This window comes from Amaranthus tricolor, chromosome 8 (assembly GCF_026212465.1).
Source record: "Amaranthus tricolor cultivar Red isolate AtriRed21 chromosome 8, ASM2621246v1, whole genome shotgun sequence".
In the NCBI taxonomy this organism is placed as follows: Eukaryota; Viridiplantae; Streptophyta; class Magnoliopsida; order Caryophyllales; family Amaranthaceae; genus Amaranthus; species Amaranthus tricolor.
The window spans coordinates 30323947-30337634 of NC_080054.1; the positions used below are offsets into that span (position 1 = coordinate 30323947).

General features: G+C 33.0%; 3 protein-coding genes across 3 annotated transcripts; all 3 read right to left on the minus strand.

Annotated features, from left to right (window-relative positions):
* On the minus strand, nucleotides 1-5010 carry LOC130820596 (leucine-rich repeat protein 1-like). Its single transcript, XM_057686027.1, has 6 exons — nucleotides 3713-5010; nucleotides 3071-3203; nucleotides 2109-2180; nucleotides 1838-1981; nucleotides 969-1049; nucleotides 1-409 (listed from the first exon to the last, which is right to left on the minus strand). Exons 1-6 carry the CDS (start codon nucleotides 3780-3782, stop codon nucleotides 313-315), a joined length of 597 nt encoding a protein of 198 aa, XP_057542010.1. The 5' UTR covers nucleotides 3783-5010; the 3' UTR covers nucleotides 1-312.
* Nucleotides 5011-5181: 171 nt separating this feature from the next.
* LOC130820595 (zinc finger protein CONSTANS-LIKE 15-like) lies at nucleotides 5182-9250 on the minus strand. The gene is made up of 4 exons (XM_057686026.1): nucleotides 8046-9250; nucleotides 6631-6834; nucleotides 6281-6543; nucleotides 5182-5539 (listed from the first exon to the last, which is right to left on the minus strand). The coding sequence occupies exons 1-4, from the start codon at nucleotides 8928-8930 to the stop codon at nucleotides 5437-5439; spliced, it is 1455 nt and encodes a 484-aa protein (XP_057542009.1). The 5' UTR covers nucleotides 8931-9250; the 3' UTR covers nucleotides 5182-5436.
* Nucleotides 9251-11925: 2675 nt separating this feature from the next.
* On the minus strand, nucleotides 11926-12720 carry LOC130821785 (uncharacterized). The gene has a single exon (XM_057687564.1). It carries the CDS (start codon nucleotides 12718-12720, stop codon nucleotides 11926-11928), a length of 795 nt encoding a protein of 264 aa, XP_057543547.1.
* Between the last annotated feature and the right edge of the window lie 968 nt (nucleotides 12721-13688).

Sequence of the window (13688 nt, forward strand, 5' to 3'; positions counted from 1 at the left end):
ACATAAAATAAAGAGTCTATTCGCGTATTCAAGTTTGTGAACAATTCGTTAATCAAACACACAAACTTTATTAGTTGAATTTTAATCTTACTTATTTTCATAAGAATATGACAAGTCAAACATGCTAAAAAGATAAGAATGCTACTGATAGCGACATATTGTGAGGAAAAATATTTCTTTCAATAGTAATTTTAAATAGACGGAGGAGTATAACACGATGAAGTTCTGACTTCTGAGTATTAAATCAGCCGTGAACCAAGGGTACGGTGCTGTATAATGGCTGCTGATTCAACTGCACTGTATATAACAGGTTCATGAAGCTTTTGGGTCTTGTATGATGGTTGTAATGGCCAATCTTTTTGATTTAGTAGATGGAACGCGTCCAGTCATTGAATTATCTGAAACATTCCTGTAAATATGATGTTTATACGGAGATTAATGGTTATGGTTTAATTATAAATTTGATTCTAAATCTAGATTGTTGGGATGATATGTCCCACATTGATGGATAAAAAGAAGATGTGCATACTTTATAGTTCATTAGAGCCCTTCTTCCCATTGCCGTATGATTTTGGAATGAGATTTCCTTGATTTTTAAAATGTGTTGTCAAGAAACCAATTCAACAAATCCTTAAAGCTGATGATTGAGGCATAGAATATGTTATATACTCTAACATGCCTCCTCATACGAGAGCCCATTGGGTTAGAAGTGTGGATGTAATACAGGCTCTCTTTAGTCTTTATATCTGGCGCTAAATATTGCACTTTAAATGAGGGGTGGTTGAGAGATTTAAGATTTGAAGCCGTGATCTCTTGTCACGTTGGCTTCTAATGCCATCTTAAAAATTCATTTCAACCAAAAGCTTAAGCTTATGATTGAGGCTCCAAAATATTATATACTCTAACATGTGTGCACCTATTGTTTCTTCTATAATATAGTGGTAATACATGGAAGAATGAGAACTCACAAGACTTGAAGATGACCCCACAGTATAAGCTCAAGGATCTGTGCTGGTAGATCACCAGTTAGAGCATTACTATTTAGTCTCCTGTACATATTCAATTATAGTCTATTAGCAGCTCATAATACATCAACTCATTAGAGCTATCAAATGCTACACGATTTGAACAAATTTTTAAACAATTGGGTTTGGTATTTGGCCTAGTTTCATATGTTCGGCGTTGTATAATGAGTGCATAGGCAAAGTCAAAACGCTAGTTGAAAGTGGATCAAAATTTTATATAAACATCACAAAATTAAGTTTTAGGTGAAGAAGTTAAAGTTTGTCGAGCTTCTAGAGTATGTAATTGACAGGTTTTGTTATGATGACAGTAAAACTTATAAATATTGTGACTCAAACATAACTGATTTATTGCTATTATACTATTATATTTACAAGTGGGTCATGCATGACCGATCTTTGCCCATTAGTAGCTCCACTCATTGTATGATCATATATCACACTTATTATCAAAAGGTTTAAGCAAGAGAAATTGCCTTTTTTTAAGCAAAAAATAAAATTAACTATTTATGTTGATTAAAAACATATTAATATTGAACTGTGTAACGTATAACACAAAATAATGGTAGTCATACTTGTTTAGTAAACATATATAATTAAAAATTTATTCCAATTTATACTAGTATTCTGAATTCGCCCCTAATTATAATATTCCGAGACACCAAATGCTCAAACAAACTAAGTGTAACGACAAAAAAACCAATACTAGTTTGTGAAACACCCCAATATAATTCACTGCATCAGAGTAAAATTGCTTCACACACTTTACTTATAGTGGAAATAAACAAGTTTTGGCCTTAGAATGAGACACTTACATGTATCTTAAGGACTTCAAATTGCCAAGACTATGAGGAATTGGTCCAGAAAAGTGATTTTTGTAAAGATCCAAGCTCACCAAACTTGTCAAATTACCAAACTCTGGAGGAATTTTTCCTGTTAGGTCGTTCTGATAGACTTCCCTATCAAATCCATCCCCAAATGAGCAAATTACATGACATCAAATAAGTACATATACATAATTATTTAAACAAAAATAAAAAAAGTGCGCATTGCACAAAAGGAATTGCTTTGTGCAATTGTACATACAAGTACTCAAGATTACTCAATTGCGCCAAATTAGGTGAAAGAGTCCCCGAGAGTCCAGCGTTGCCCAGGTCCCTTCAAATGTTTCCAAAAATAAAGTTAGTAATTGAATTGTCATGTTCAAGACACGACGAGCCGCCTCAGATTTCATAGAGATCTGATCGAGAATCTAATTATTTAGGTTTAAAAAGGCATTCCATTGGGTCTAAACTTTAAAGACGATTGTGGGTTAGGTCTCTGTTGAGTCGACCCAATTATTTAATATGAGTGGACCCAAGCCCGGATTTCAACACGTGCGTTTGAAATTTTTGGACCTGGATTCTAACACTTCGAGTATAATTAGTGTTTGGTTATTAAATGGATCCTTATTAGTACGTAAGGGTTTTAACCTAATTATATATGTAATTTTATCTAGTATTGTTATGATTTTTTTAGGTCTATCATTTCAAAAAATTATTTTTAAGGTTTAATTACATCTAAAATGAATTTAAATATATTGAATATAGATCTAAAATTAATAATGGATTTGTCCTGGGTGGGTCTAAATCGGGTTTGAATTAGTTCTAAGTCTAAGACAAATCTGGATTGGGTATAGTTCAAAGACCCTTAATCTAGATTCGAACGCAATTATTTTCTTAAACCGGGCATCTCTAAGTTCAAAATCATGACAAATCATACGCATAAAGTTAGATGTAAAATTGGGCAAAGTCTCTGACAAATCAGGATTGGGTATAGTTTCAAGAAGCTTCAATAGATCAAATGAAATTTGCCTAATTCCAAATAAATTATTTTTCTAGTATTCTTAACCATCATCATCAATTTATCGTTATATCCAGTCGTCATAGAAATTATGATTAAAATCTAGAGTTAAAAAAAAATGACAAACCATATCCATAAAGTTAGATGCGGGACTCTGAGAATTTTTCCAAACCAAGCAACAATTAGTAGTATGAAAAGGAACATACACTCTAACAACACTGTTATCGGCATTGCAAGTTACATGAAACCAAGTGCAGGGATTGACCAAAGAAGGATCCCAGCTCTGCAGCACATTATTTGGGTCATTAAGCATCGTTTTCCAGCTAGCAAGAACATCTCCTGCACAACTCACACCATCATTTCAGCTTAGAATAATTCAATATACACGGATATACATCTCGACATGTACTGTTGGAAATACTTCACATGTATCGATAAACTTATGGATCGTAGACTTGCATATTAATGGGCTAATCCTCTTACTATTATATGATTTTGGGAAACAATGAACCTCACCAAGTGTATGTGCAAGTCAACGCTCTTGACCTGTGAATTTGTGGGTCCGAGCCCACGGGTGTTCTGTATCTATACACGAGTAGGTTACAGTGAAATTATATGACGAGAATATATAACATATTCAGAGACCTCAACTATTTATCTTAGGAGAATCTGTGATGCATTTACACTTCTAGCCAAAGGGCTATCATGTGCAGAGGCGTCTGAGGCCTTAACAATCAGTTTAAGCTTTTTTAATTGAGTTAATTTCTTAATAGGACCCGACTCTAGCTACACATATAGCCTTATAATTTAGGTGCTTAAATATACAATAAGAATGATATTAGACATACCTTCATGGTTCCCATTTACAGCAGAAATGGTGATGGAAAAAGCAAAAAGAAGTACAGTACCAAAACCCATCAACCTATTTTTCAGCAGTATCTTTGAAATCAGTAATCTGTAATTGGTTGTGGCTAAATCCAGGATAATTAAAGAGACTTTTTATAATAAACTGTTTAATTAATTAGTAGCTTTCTTTGAAAGAGCAATTCACTATTATTTTATTTTTGAACATTCAAAATTCAGATTCTTTGACTTGAGAATTTTCATTGTAATAGAGGATAGATCTGCCCAACCTGTAAACAGTAAAGAAACAATTTGTATTATACTTTAAAAATTGGGAACTAATTAGCACATGTGTAAAACCTAATATTATAGATTAAAAAATTAAACTAATTAAGTCTATTTTTGTAATAATTTATCGTACAAAGTATATTCCGTTCCACTATACTTCTTATATTCAACTTTTTACGCAATTCAATTGTTATTGTAATGATTTATATATTGCTCTATGTTATGGATCCAACCCATTTATCCAATACTTGTATTGTTTTAGGTAATATTTTCTTTTTTTTTTGGTTTTTATTGATGGACCTATTTATGTGGCTTCTAAGAGAAGCTTAAGGGTTATTTTTTTTACTTGGCTTGATGTAATCAAAAAAAAAATCAGAAAAACACACAAAAAAGAAAGGAGGAGAAAAAGAGAGAAGAGGGTGCTCGTAGCTTTGAGGGCAGCCATCAGAAAACTGCTGTTTGCCGAAAATTGCACCGTTGGATCGTCCCCAAATTTTGACAGCTTGTTCCTGACATCAAGGGCTTCATTTTGGACGGTGGAGATCGTCTTTTAAGTTTTGGTTTGGTCAGAATCGTCTTTGGACAGAATGCTGTATTTTTGGTGATTTCACTCCTTTTGCTCTCTAATTCATCTCATATTGTTCTTGGTTGTTGTTGGTGGGTGTGTGAACCTTTGTGTACTGTTTTGAGTTTCTTTTTCCCTCAATTTATCAATAAGAGAAGATAGGGTGGACTCCTCAAGAGGTCCCGTGGTTTTTATCCTTCACATCGAAGGGGTTTTCCACGTATAACTTGTGTGTGAGTTGATTTTGTTTGTTGTCTTGTTTGTGTGACTTTGTGGGTGTCGTAGTGACCCCATTCGATCCTTACACTCTACACATCTAAAAATTATAAAAAGTTAATATTATGATAATATGCAATTAGACAATTCAAACAAAAACTCATTTGACCATGTTAAATATGCATAACTGAGGTTTAACACCTGTTAAGTTTAGTGTGTTTTTTTGTCGATGCAGGAAAAAACAAAGTTTACACATTAAATACCATCCCAAAATTATATGACAATAAGAGAAAAATTCCAATGACTAAAAAAGTGTGCGCATAATTTTTAATGTATCGATGTGGAAAATATCCCACATACCATAATAACATTTGAGAACTCAAAATAGTATGAGAAACAATGCGATAGCAATGCACAAACAGAAGCAATTCTGTAATCCATTTCTTTCTGCCGCTTAATACAATTTTCTCTGATTTATTTTTCTTACACCTGAATCCTAATACATGGCTGGTATGGGAATTACAAGAACTTATAATCACATTTGTAGTGTTATCAGACTATACTAGAAGAAACAAACTGATAATAGTACACTAAATTGATTCAAAAAACAGCCCACGTTTGAACTATTTACACAGTATGGAGTTGATAACCATATATCATTCAACAAATCAAAGCATTGTTGATCTTCACGAATCGTCCTTTCATTCTCTTTCTTGTATCAGCCCTTGCCTTCCTCGACTCATAACGTATATGCTTCTCATATCTATTCATGAAACAAGCACAAATGATATTCAGTGATACAACAAAATTACATCATCTTCAGTTCAATATCCCGCTTGAAAACAGAATCTGGGTGAGAGAAAGTGACGGACAATCCATACCCTTACCCCTTGAGAGGGAGTGCCAGAGGACAAAATTACATCAGAAAGTACAAAAGTATGATTAAAAGGGAATTGTAGGGGGAATCTTGGCCTGGGTAATTTGATTATAAACTGTTTAAATATTAAATTGTGTGAAATATAACACAGAAGAATGATAGTCAAATCGGTTTAGTAAACATACAAATGTGAGATTTCAAATCCTATACTAGTTCCCTGGATTCGCCCTTTGTGGGAAGTTGAAATTTAAAATCTAGAGCTGTGCACTTCAGCACATCTTCCTACTTCCCTTAAAATGGAATTTGGTATCCTAATTCTCTAGGTGAATGAACATCCAAGAGTAAGTTCGCCATCCTCTTAGTGAACTAAGGGCGTGTGCGGCATAGTAGTGTAAGTAGTTTACTGATTTAATGAAAAACTATTTTGGATAGCACTTTAGATAGTATTTAGTGGTGCAGATAGCTTGTTTTAAAAGATTACAACTTTTAGCGTTTAGTGGTGCATGTAGCTTGTTTCAATCAACAGCTACTTATAAGGGTAAGAGCAACCCAAAACAACCTTGCACTGAGCAGGGCCTCAAAGTTGATCGTCACTTATAAAACAAACAAGTACAGAGGTATATATACCTTCTTGTCTTCTTCTTTTCCTTGTAGCATTGCATCGCATTGCCTCTGTTCTGCGCTATCATCTCCATGTCGGCCTTTGTTCTGACCACAGTTAGTGCATTCTCAGCTCCATGATATATAGATTGGTCCATAAAATGGATCTCTGTGGAGCCAACACTTTTCGGTTTACCAAAAACTGAACTTGAAGATGGGCTAATAATCTGCAAGTTGTTACTCTCGGATGTGGCTGGACCCTGACTTGCCGCTGGATTTTGCATGTTACCCTGCAAATACAATTTCAGTAACATCTCAGTGATTGAAATTCCTATACAATGCATATAATAGCTTCGGTCAGGAAGACAATGACATACATTAAAAAGTCGGTTGTCCTCAGTGGCACCGGAGCAATTCATATCATACATATCCCTTACGACTTTTGAGTTTGACAAACCAATTCCAGGTAGAATTGAGCTGTAGCTATTGATCATAAAACTTACATCACTCTCACGGTTTCTTACATCTAACTGGCCGAGTTCTTCATGATCTCTCGTCCGTCCTGAGTTGAAATCCCATATCTGAAAAGTTTGAATGCACATGAGTTTTGATTATTCGTGTCGCAAGTGATAAAAAAAAAAAAACTAATCTCACAAATTCACTCAAAAAATTGAAATCCCATAATCTGAGATTACTCAACAGGTTAAATAAAAAGAAGCATCTTTCAACTTTCTACTCGCTCTGTTACTTTGAATTTACAACACTTCACTCAAAAGTTCTCACAAATTCCGGTGAAGTTCACATGAAAGGTGTTGCAATTTAAAAGCTACAAGCTTGGGTACATGAAGATACATTTGAAAGTTCAGTACTCAACTACTTGTCTACTTCTATATGAAAGTAGTACATCAATACACCATCCACATTCACAATCAGACCAACATAAATAGCATACTAAGATCATATACTACAATAACTTAATGGTCGTGGAATATAGGCTCGGGCTTTTCTAGACTATTGTCTAGAGTTATTCGATCAAATTCTAAAAACCCTTTAAATTGCGTAACATAAAACAAAAAAATGACAATTGAATTACCACTATATATATATATATAAAAAAAAATGAGTGTTTGGCCCAATTTATACTATTTAGATTCATCCCCAAATTAAAAAACAAATCAAAAATCCTATCTTCAAAAAGCTACAATTTGCCAAATAAACCAATGGTGGTATCAATATTAAGAGATGCATCACAGCATCAAACATTCACATGACATAAAAAAACTCATTCTTACTTAATTAGGTAAAAGTTCCCAATAAGGCAAATATCAGTGCAGTCAACAGCAGAACTCCCAATATTAAATTATAATTGCACATATTATCAAAGAGTATCAATGTATTAGTATCACACTCAAATAATTCAAAAACATGTTTTTCATCTAAAAATAAACATCCCAAAATGTAGTAACTTAATAAAACTATAAACTTGATTTGAATTTGGGTCAAATTCGGATAACCGAGTTCAAATTCGAGTGAGAAGTTTCTGGTCGGTTTAAATTTGAGTCTCTAATCCATATTAACTTTTATATAATTTTAAATTTTAAAATCATTCTAAAATAGGATCAAGTCAGGATCAATTTCAAAATCAAACACATATTAAATCATCAAATTTGTTTAAACACTTCTACTCTTGATTTTCTTACAATAAACATGTCAATTCACTTTTTAAATTGCAATTAATATTAATAAGTAAAGGTGTCACGAGTAAACAGAAACGTAGAAAGTATAAACGAACCTGTATAGATGGATTAGTAGGACTAGGGTCCCTCATAGTATTCCCAATAGTAGCAGGCCCACTTACATTATTAACATCATTTGCAGCAGCAGTCAAACCCATTAAATATGGCAAGTTCACTTCTTGCTGCTGCTGTAGTTGTTGCAATTGAATCATATTTTGTTGATTATGATTATGATTAATATTATCATGAATACTATAATTAGTATTAGAATTAGTATTATTCTCTAATCCTAACCAAAATTCATCATCAGGAACAACCAAACTATCCCTTTCTTCTTCATCATCTCCAGAACAACAATCCTTTTTCTTCTTTTGAAGCATTAACAATTGCTTAATCGCATCTTTTTCTTTTTCCCCATTAAAGGATTTCTTAATAGATCCATTAATCACCCCAATATCATCAATTTCATTATCATTAAAGCCCCATGGAAAAGTAGGCCCCACAAGATGATTACCTCCAGGTACAATCAAATCAGCACCGTCCATCATTAAACCCATCTGGTGATCATTTTTAAACCCTAAGTAAATAGAAAGTTCTAAAGCTGATGGGCAACCCGAAAAGCTTTCAATCGGGTTTAAGTTTAACCCATAGGTGATAATGATCATGTTTTGATGAAGAGTTCTGTCACAGTCTTGACAGATACAAAGGTTGTGGGTCGAACACTTAACGGATCCGGGTTCGGATCCACAGGTGTCACAAAGAGGTGAGCGTAGATGCTTTTTGGAGAGTGTATTGGCAGAGTGCACGTGCTGGTCACATGCTATACAGAGTTTAGCTGTGTCGGCTTTGCAGTATAAAATGGCTGTTTCATGGTTGCAGAAATCACAGGGATTTATGATTATATTTAGTTTTTGTTCTTCAATTGTTTTTGAAGGTAGCATTTTTTTATAATTATTTTTCTGGGTTTTTGTTTTTGAAATAATATTTTTCTGGGTTTTTGTTTTTGAATGATATTTTTCTGGGTTTTTGTTTTTGAAATGATATTTTTCTGGGTTTAAGCTAATAAGAATGGAGATGATGAGAAGGAAGAGGAAGAAGGAAGGAATTAAGAGGGAGAAGGTGGGAGATAAATAAGAGAATTTTGGGAGAATAAAAAAAGGGGAAAGAGGAGTAGTATCTGGAAAAATATCTGATTTTGGTACTTTTTTGGAGCTGAGTTGGATGAGAGTATATGTTAGTAGTTGATATGTAACATGTCATGTGGTGTGCCATTGTATGATTGTATCGTTTGTATGACATTTTATCTGCTCCTATCATAAAAAAAGATTTTGGAGGATGATAAGGAGATGATCTAAGTTCTAACATCATTTTATTTTTTTCAGACCCGAAGTATTAACAAAATAATTGATTGATAGCAAAATCAATAAATAAAAGCACCTGTCACAGCCCTAACCAATTGAGTGTCGTTTTATGTTGCTTTCTGGTGTTGTAACGATTGAATAGACCTAAAAAAACCTAAGTCTAACAAGTTCATATCAGGGGAATTTGGAGTCTGTTGAACTAAATGGATATTGAATCCATCTTGATTTGCAGCTTACCTGAATATTGGATCTGTAACATCCCAGAAAAACTCAGATCGTTAAAAGAGAGATTTTTATATTTTAAAAGAAAACTAAGCAGGATCCGAGCTAAACCAAGATGTCATAAAGGCATGAGAAAACGAAACTTTTAAAGTTAAAATTTGCGGATCGAGTTCTACTAGAGTTATTGTAGATTATTTAGTGATATCATAATTTTAACAGCGGATAAAAGATATGAAACCAAAAGTCCAAGGAGTACATCTCGAGAGCGAAGTCGCCTCCTAAACAAATCCATTCCTAAACAGTTAATAAAGTTCAAAATTAAAATCTTTCCGTACTCTATCTATTTTATTCTTCAGGTGTAATCCTCACTCCCCAGCCTGCAACTTAACTCACTGCTAGTTATTAAACCCGAAAGGAAAACAACATCATCGCAGGATCGTTAAGATCAAAAGTACACGTCAGCAAAACATCTCTTATAACATTAACATTATAACATAAAGCACAATGGCAACCTACCATACGTCCGCTACAGCTCAATAATTACTTTTTAATAAATTTCAAAGGGTTCATTGAGTCAGTCAGCCATACTGTTGTACTTTCTCGGCCATACTGCCGGACCAAACCCCAAACTTCAAGAGTGAGACAATACATTAGGGGGAGCTAACCCCTAAGCAAGTCTCTACAATAGGCAACACGCCTTACTTCGGTGCCTATGGTTAAGTATGCATATCCCCGCGGTGGCTCATAATGCCCCCATAAACCGCGAGTAAAATCTTTTCACCTATCAACGTCATACTACGTTTACTTTAAAGTTAGTGAGGTCATACTACCTCTACTCATCAAGTTATTGAAATCATATCTCTTGATTAAGAAAGCATAACATCATCTTCATACTTTATTCAATATATTATTATTATTATTATTATTATTATTATTATTATTATTATTATTATTATTATTATTATTATTCCTTTATGACAACCGATCCACGATGTACAAAGTTTTACTCCGTATACGTACCTTAAGAAAGTAAAAGCAAATCTTAAATGAACCTATCAACTTCCCGTCACGAACCGACTTCCTACATGATTCAATCGTACATACGGGAATAAGCATAAATTCACACATTCTCAAACCACAATCAAAGCACACACACACACATCTAACATCAAGCCACACTTGCAAACAATTCATGATCACACAACATACTTCATCACAACATAACATCAAATAAAATTCAGATTTAGTATTCTGTCCATAATAGTATGTTAACGCTGTCAAACTGAAATTCCGACTTCACCGTTGCGTCCAGAAGGCTTCAAAACCCCTCGATATTAATTTTCATAATTCATAATGTACTCTAAGCATTTTTAACCTATTTTCAAGCCAAAAAAATGCTCCAAAAATAGATTTTTTTTACCATTTTCCTAACCCTACGGGATTTACCAAAACTCATCAACAAATAAATTTCAAATGGTACATTGCCTATCAAATATCAATGGCCAAATTTATATAATTCTTATGAACCATCTTTGAGATTAAATTCATTGTTCAATAATAATTTCTTTACACATATTTGTATTTTTTTTTCTAGCAAAAATTATAAATTTCTCATATTAGCCAATAAAATAAATAACTTTTTCACCAAATATAAAAAAAAAATCACACACATTTTTTTACATGAACATTCATATTTATATATAAATTTCAAAATCACCCATCACACAAACCAATCTTATTCTTCACATATATGCATATCTAAAAACCTTAAAAAAAACATCCTTCATCAATTTAGATAGAAAAATATATCCCAAAATGATACATGAAATTTCAATTCATAAATTAAACATAAATTATAAGATAAAACATATAATAATCATAGAATTTTAAATTAAAACTTAAGAGTCAACGTAGATTAGGAATTACACTTACAATTGTAAAGGAAAACACCAAATGATGAAGGATAATGGAGTTAGGCAAGTGGATAGGAGGAATTTTGAGAGGATATGTTTTTTTTTCTTGGAAACTTTAGAAATGAAAGGTTGCCAAAAATGAAAAATGATTAAGGAATTAAGAAGGGTTAATTTTATGGGATTAATGCATTGATCTTTTATTACTCTAAGGGAGTTACAAACTCCACCAAGAGTCCCCATAGGGCCGGCCACTTTCCCTCCTATTATCTTTTTTTTTTTTTGAAAATAAAAGATGGGTTAAGGAAAAGTTTGGGCCCAAAATAATTCTAATTGCCAATAAGGATTGCAATCTCATGACCAAGCCCAATAATACATAAAATATATATGTATATATAGAAATAATATTACTAGTGAATTATTAAATATATCGGGGAAAAATATCAGGGTGTTACAGGATCATTGTCTAGAATTTGTGGTTTTGCATTATCCTGTTGAATGTAAATTGTTTTGCTTGCTCCTTCTGGCCATTTTTCTCTAATAGCCGGTAAGATATTGTCAATTAGTATTGACCTTATGTGTCTCTTTGTTATAGATTGAATGAGTTTAGTTTCTGGTTCCCCTCTATTCTTGTTTTTGGATCTTCTTTGTGCTAGCACTTGAGCTGTAAAAGGAAAGATAATTATTTTTCTATCAAAAATTAGTTCACCTTCATTAGAGTACATCGGTTTAGCAACCGCACACATTAATATAATTTTGGGAATGAATCTTTTTGACTGTATTTTCCTATGTGGCTCAGGTTCTCCTGGGGTAAGATAGTACGTTTTTTGTGTTATAGTGAGATAGAACAATTTTTCATCTATGTGAACTATGTTAGACATGTCACTGAATTTGAAAGCATTTGTTTGCTCATCATAAATGCAACTAGAAATACAAAAGAGTAACTTGTCATTCTTATTAGTGTCAGTTAGCAGTGGCTTGGTTGCATTTGTATGCTTGCGTATGTGTTTCTTTTTTTTCCATCTCCATACAGTTGATTGGCTAACACCCATGACATTTGCAACTGCCTGTTGACTTGTCTTTTTGGAGTTTTCTAAGGCTTGGAATCTTCTTTCATCAAATGGTATTATTGTGTTGTTGGTTCTGCCAAACTTTTCACTACTTGTATCCAATGTGGCCCCCTCTTTTTGCTGAGTTTTAACTTTAGCCCGAATTCTACTTACGGTCTTCCAAAACATCGTACTTTTTGACGATATCCCCCATTAATCCATGAGCTGGCTTCCCCTTTTTGTTAACACCAATCAATAACTCATGCATTATTTCGTTCCTATTGTAAGTATCTAATTCTTTTTGCTTCATTATTTTCTTTTTTGCAATAAATGACTTGGAGTATTAATTTGGTTTTCAATAAATACCCCCTATTTATAATGGTGTATACTTGTTGTTTCTTGTTTTCTGTTTTGTGTCGCCTGACTTGTGGGTTTCCATTTTCATTTTGGCGCCTATTCATTTTGGGTTGACAATTTTTTGCTTCTTGTGTTCTATGGGCTGCTTCTCATGACTTCAGTTTTTTAGGAAAAGTTTTTCAATTTTAGATGGCATTAATGTTTTTCTTTATTGGCGCATTTTTTTAAAAGTGACTAACGTATACAATAAATGCATATTCGGTTTGTTCGACCTCTTTTCTGAAGTCAATGAACGAAATGATATCCGTATTCGCATGGCTCAAGAAAAGTGTTCGTTATTTGTAGCCGTAAATAAAGTGTTGAATAAATCGAGGAGGAAGTGGAAGTATAGCTACAAACCCTCTTTATGAAATGTAAATTTTTTTTTTCGGGATGTAATTTTTAATTATGTAATTTAATTAATGGTTATGAAGACTTTGTATTTTTAATTATGTAATTGATCAATTTTTAATTTTCCCTCCAAATTTAAACTTATTCAAATTGGAGGGAATAATTAGAGTTTAATCAACTTCATTACCAATACCCCTATATCACATGGATATAGTATTTAAGGTGATCCTCTCCACTTTTTTAATATTTGTGTCCAACTCAAATAGGACAATTGAAAAAAATTGGAGGGAGTATTATTTTAAAGGTGATTAGTGAAAGATGATCCATAAGAGAAATTATTAGATTTATGACTAAATATGTTAAAATCTTAAATCGGATTATTGGATTGTCGAATCATTAAATCATGCTAT

Coding starts and splice junctions, on each gene's coding strand:
- LOC130820596 (XM_057686027.1), bottom strand. CDS start 3,782: ATGGGTTTTGGTACTGTACTTCTTTTTGCTTTTTCCATCACCATTTCT. Junction 3,204..3,712: donor TGTAAATGGGAACCATGAAG/GTATGTCTAATA, acceptor TGAGTTGTGCAG/GAGATGTTCTTGCTAGCTGG. Junction 2,181..3,070: donor GATAACAGTGTTGTTAGAGT/GTATGTTCCTTT, acceptor AAACATTTGAAG/GGACCTGGGCAACGCTGGAC.
- LOC130820595 (XM_057686026.1), bottom strand. CDS start 8,930: ATGCTACCTTCAAAAACAATTGAAGAACAAAAACTAAATATAATCATA. Junction 6,835..8,045: donor CTACTAATCCATCTATACAG/GTTCGTTTATAC, acceptor CAAACTTTTCAG/ATATGGGATTTCAACTCAGG. Junction 6,544..6,630: donor AGGACAACCGACTTTTTAAT/GTATGTCATTGT, acceptor TTGTATTTGCAG/GGTAACATGCAAAATCCAGC.
- LOC130821785 (XM_057687564.1), bottom strand. CDS start 12,720: ATGTTTTGGAAGACCGTAAGTAGAATTCGGGCTAAAGTTAAAACTCAG.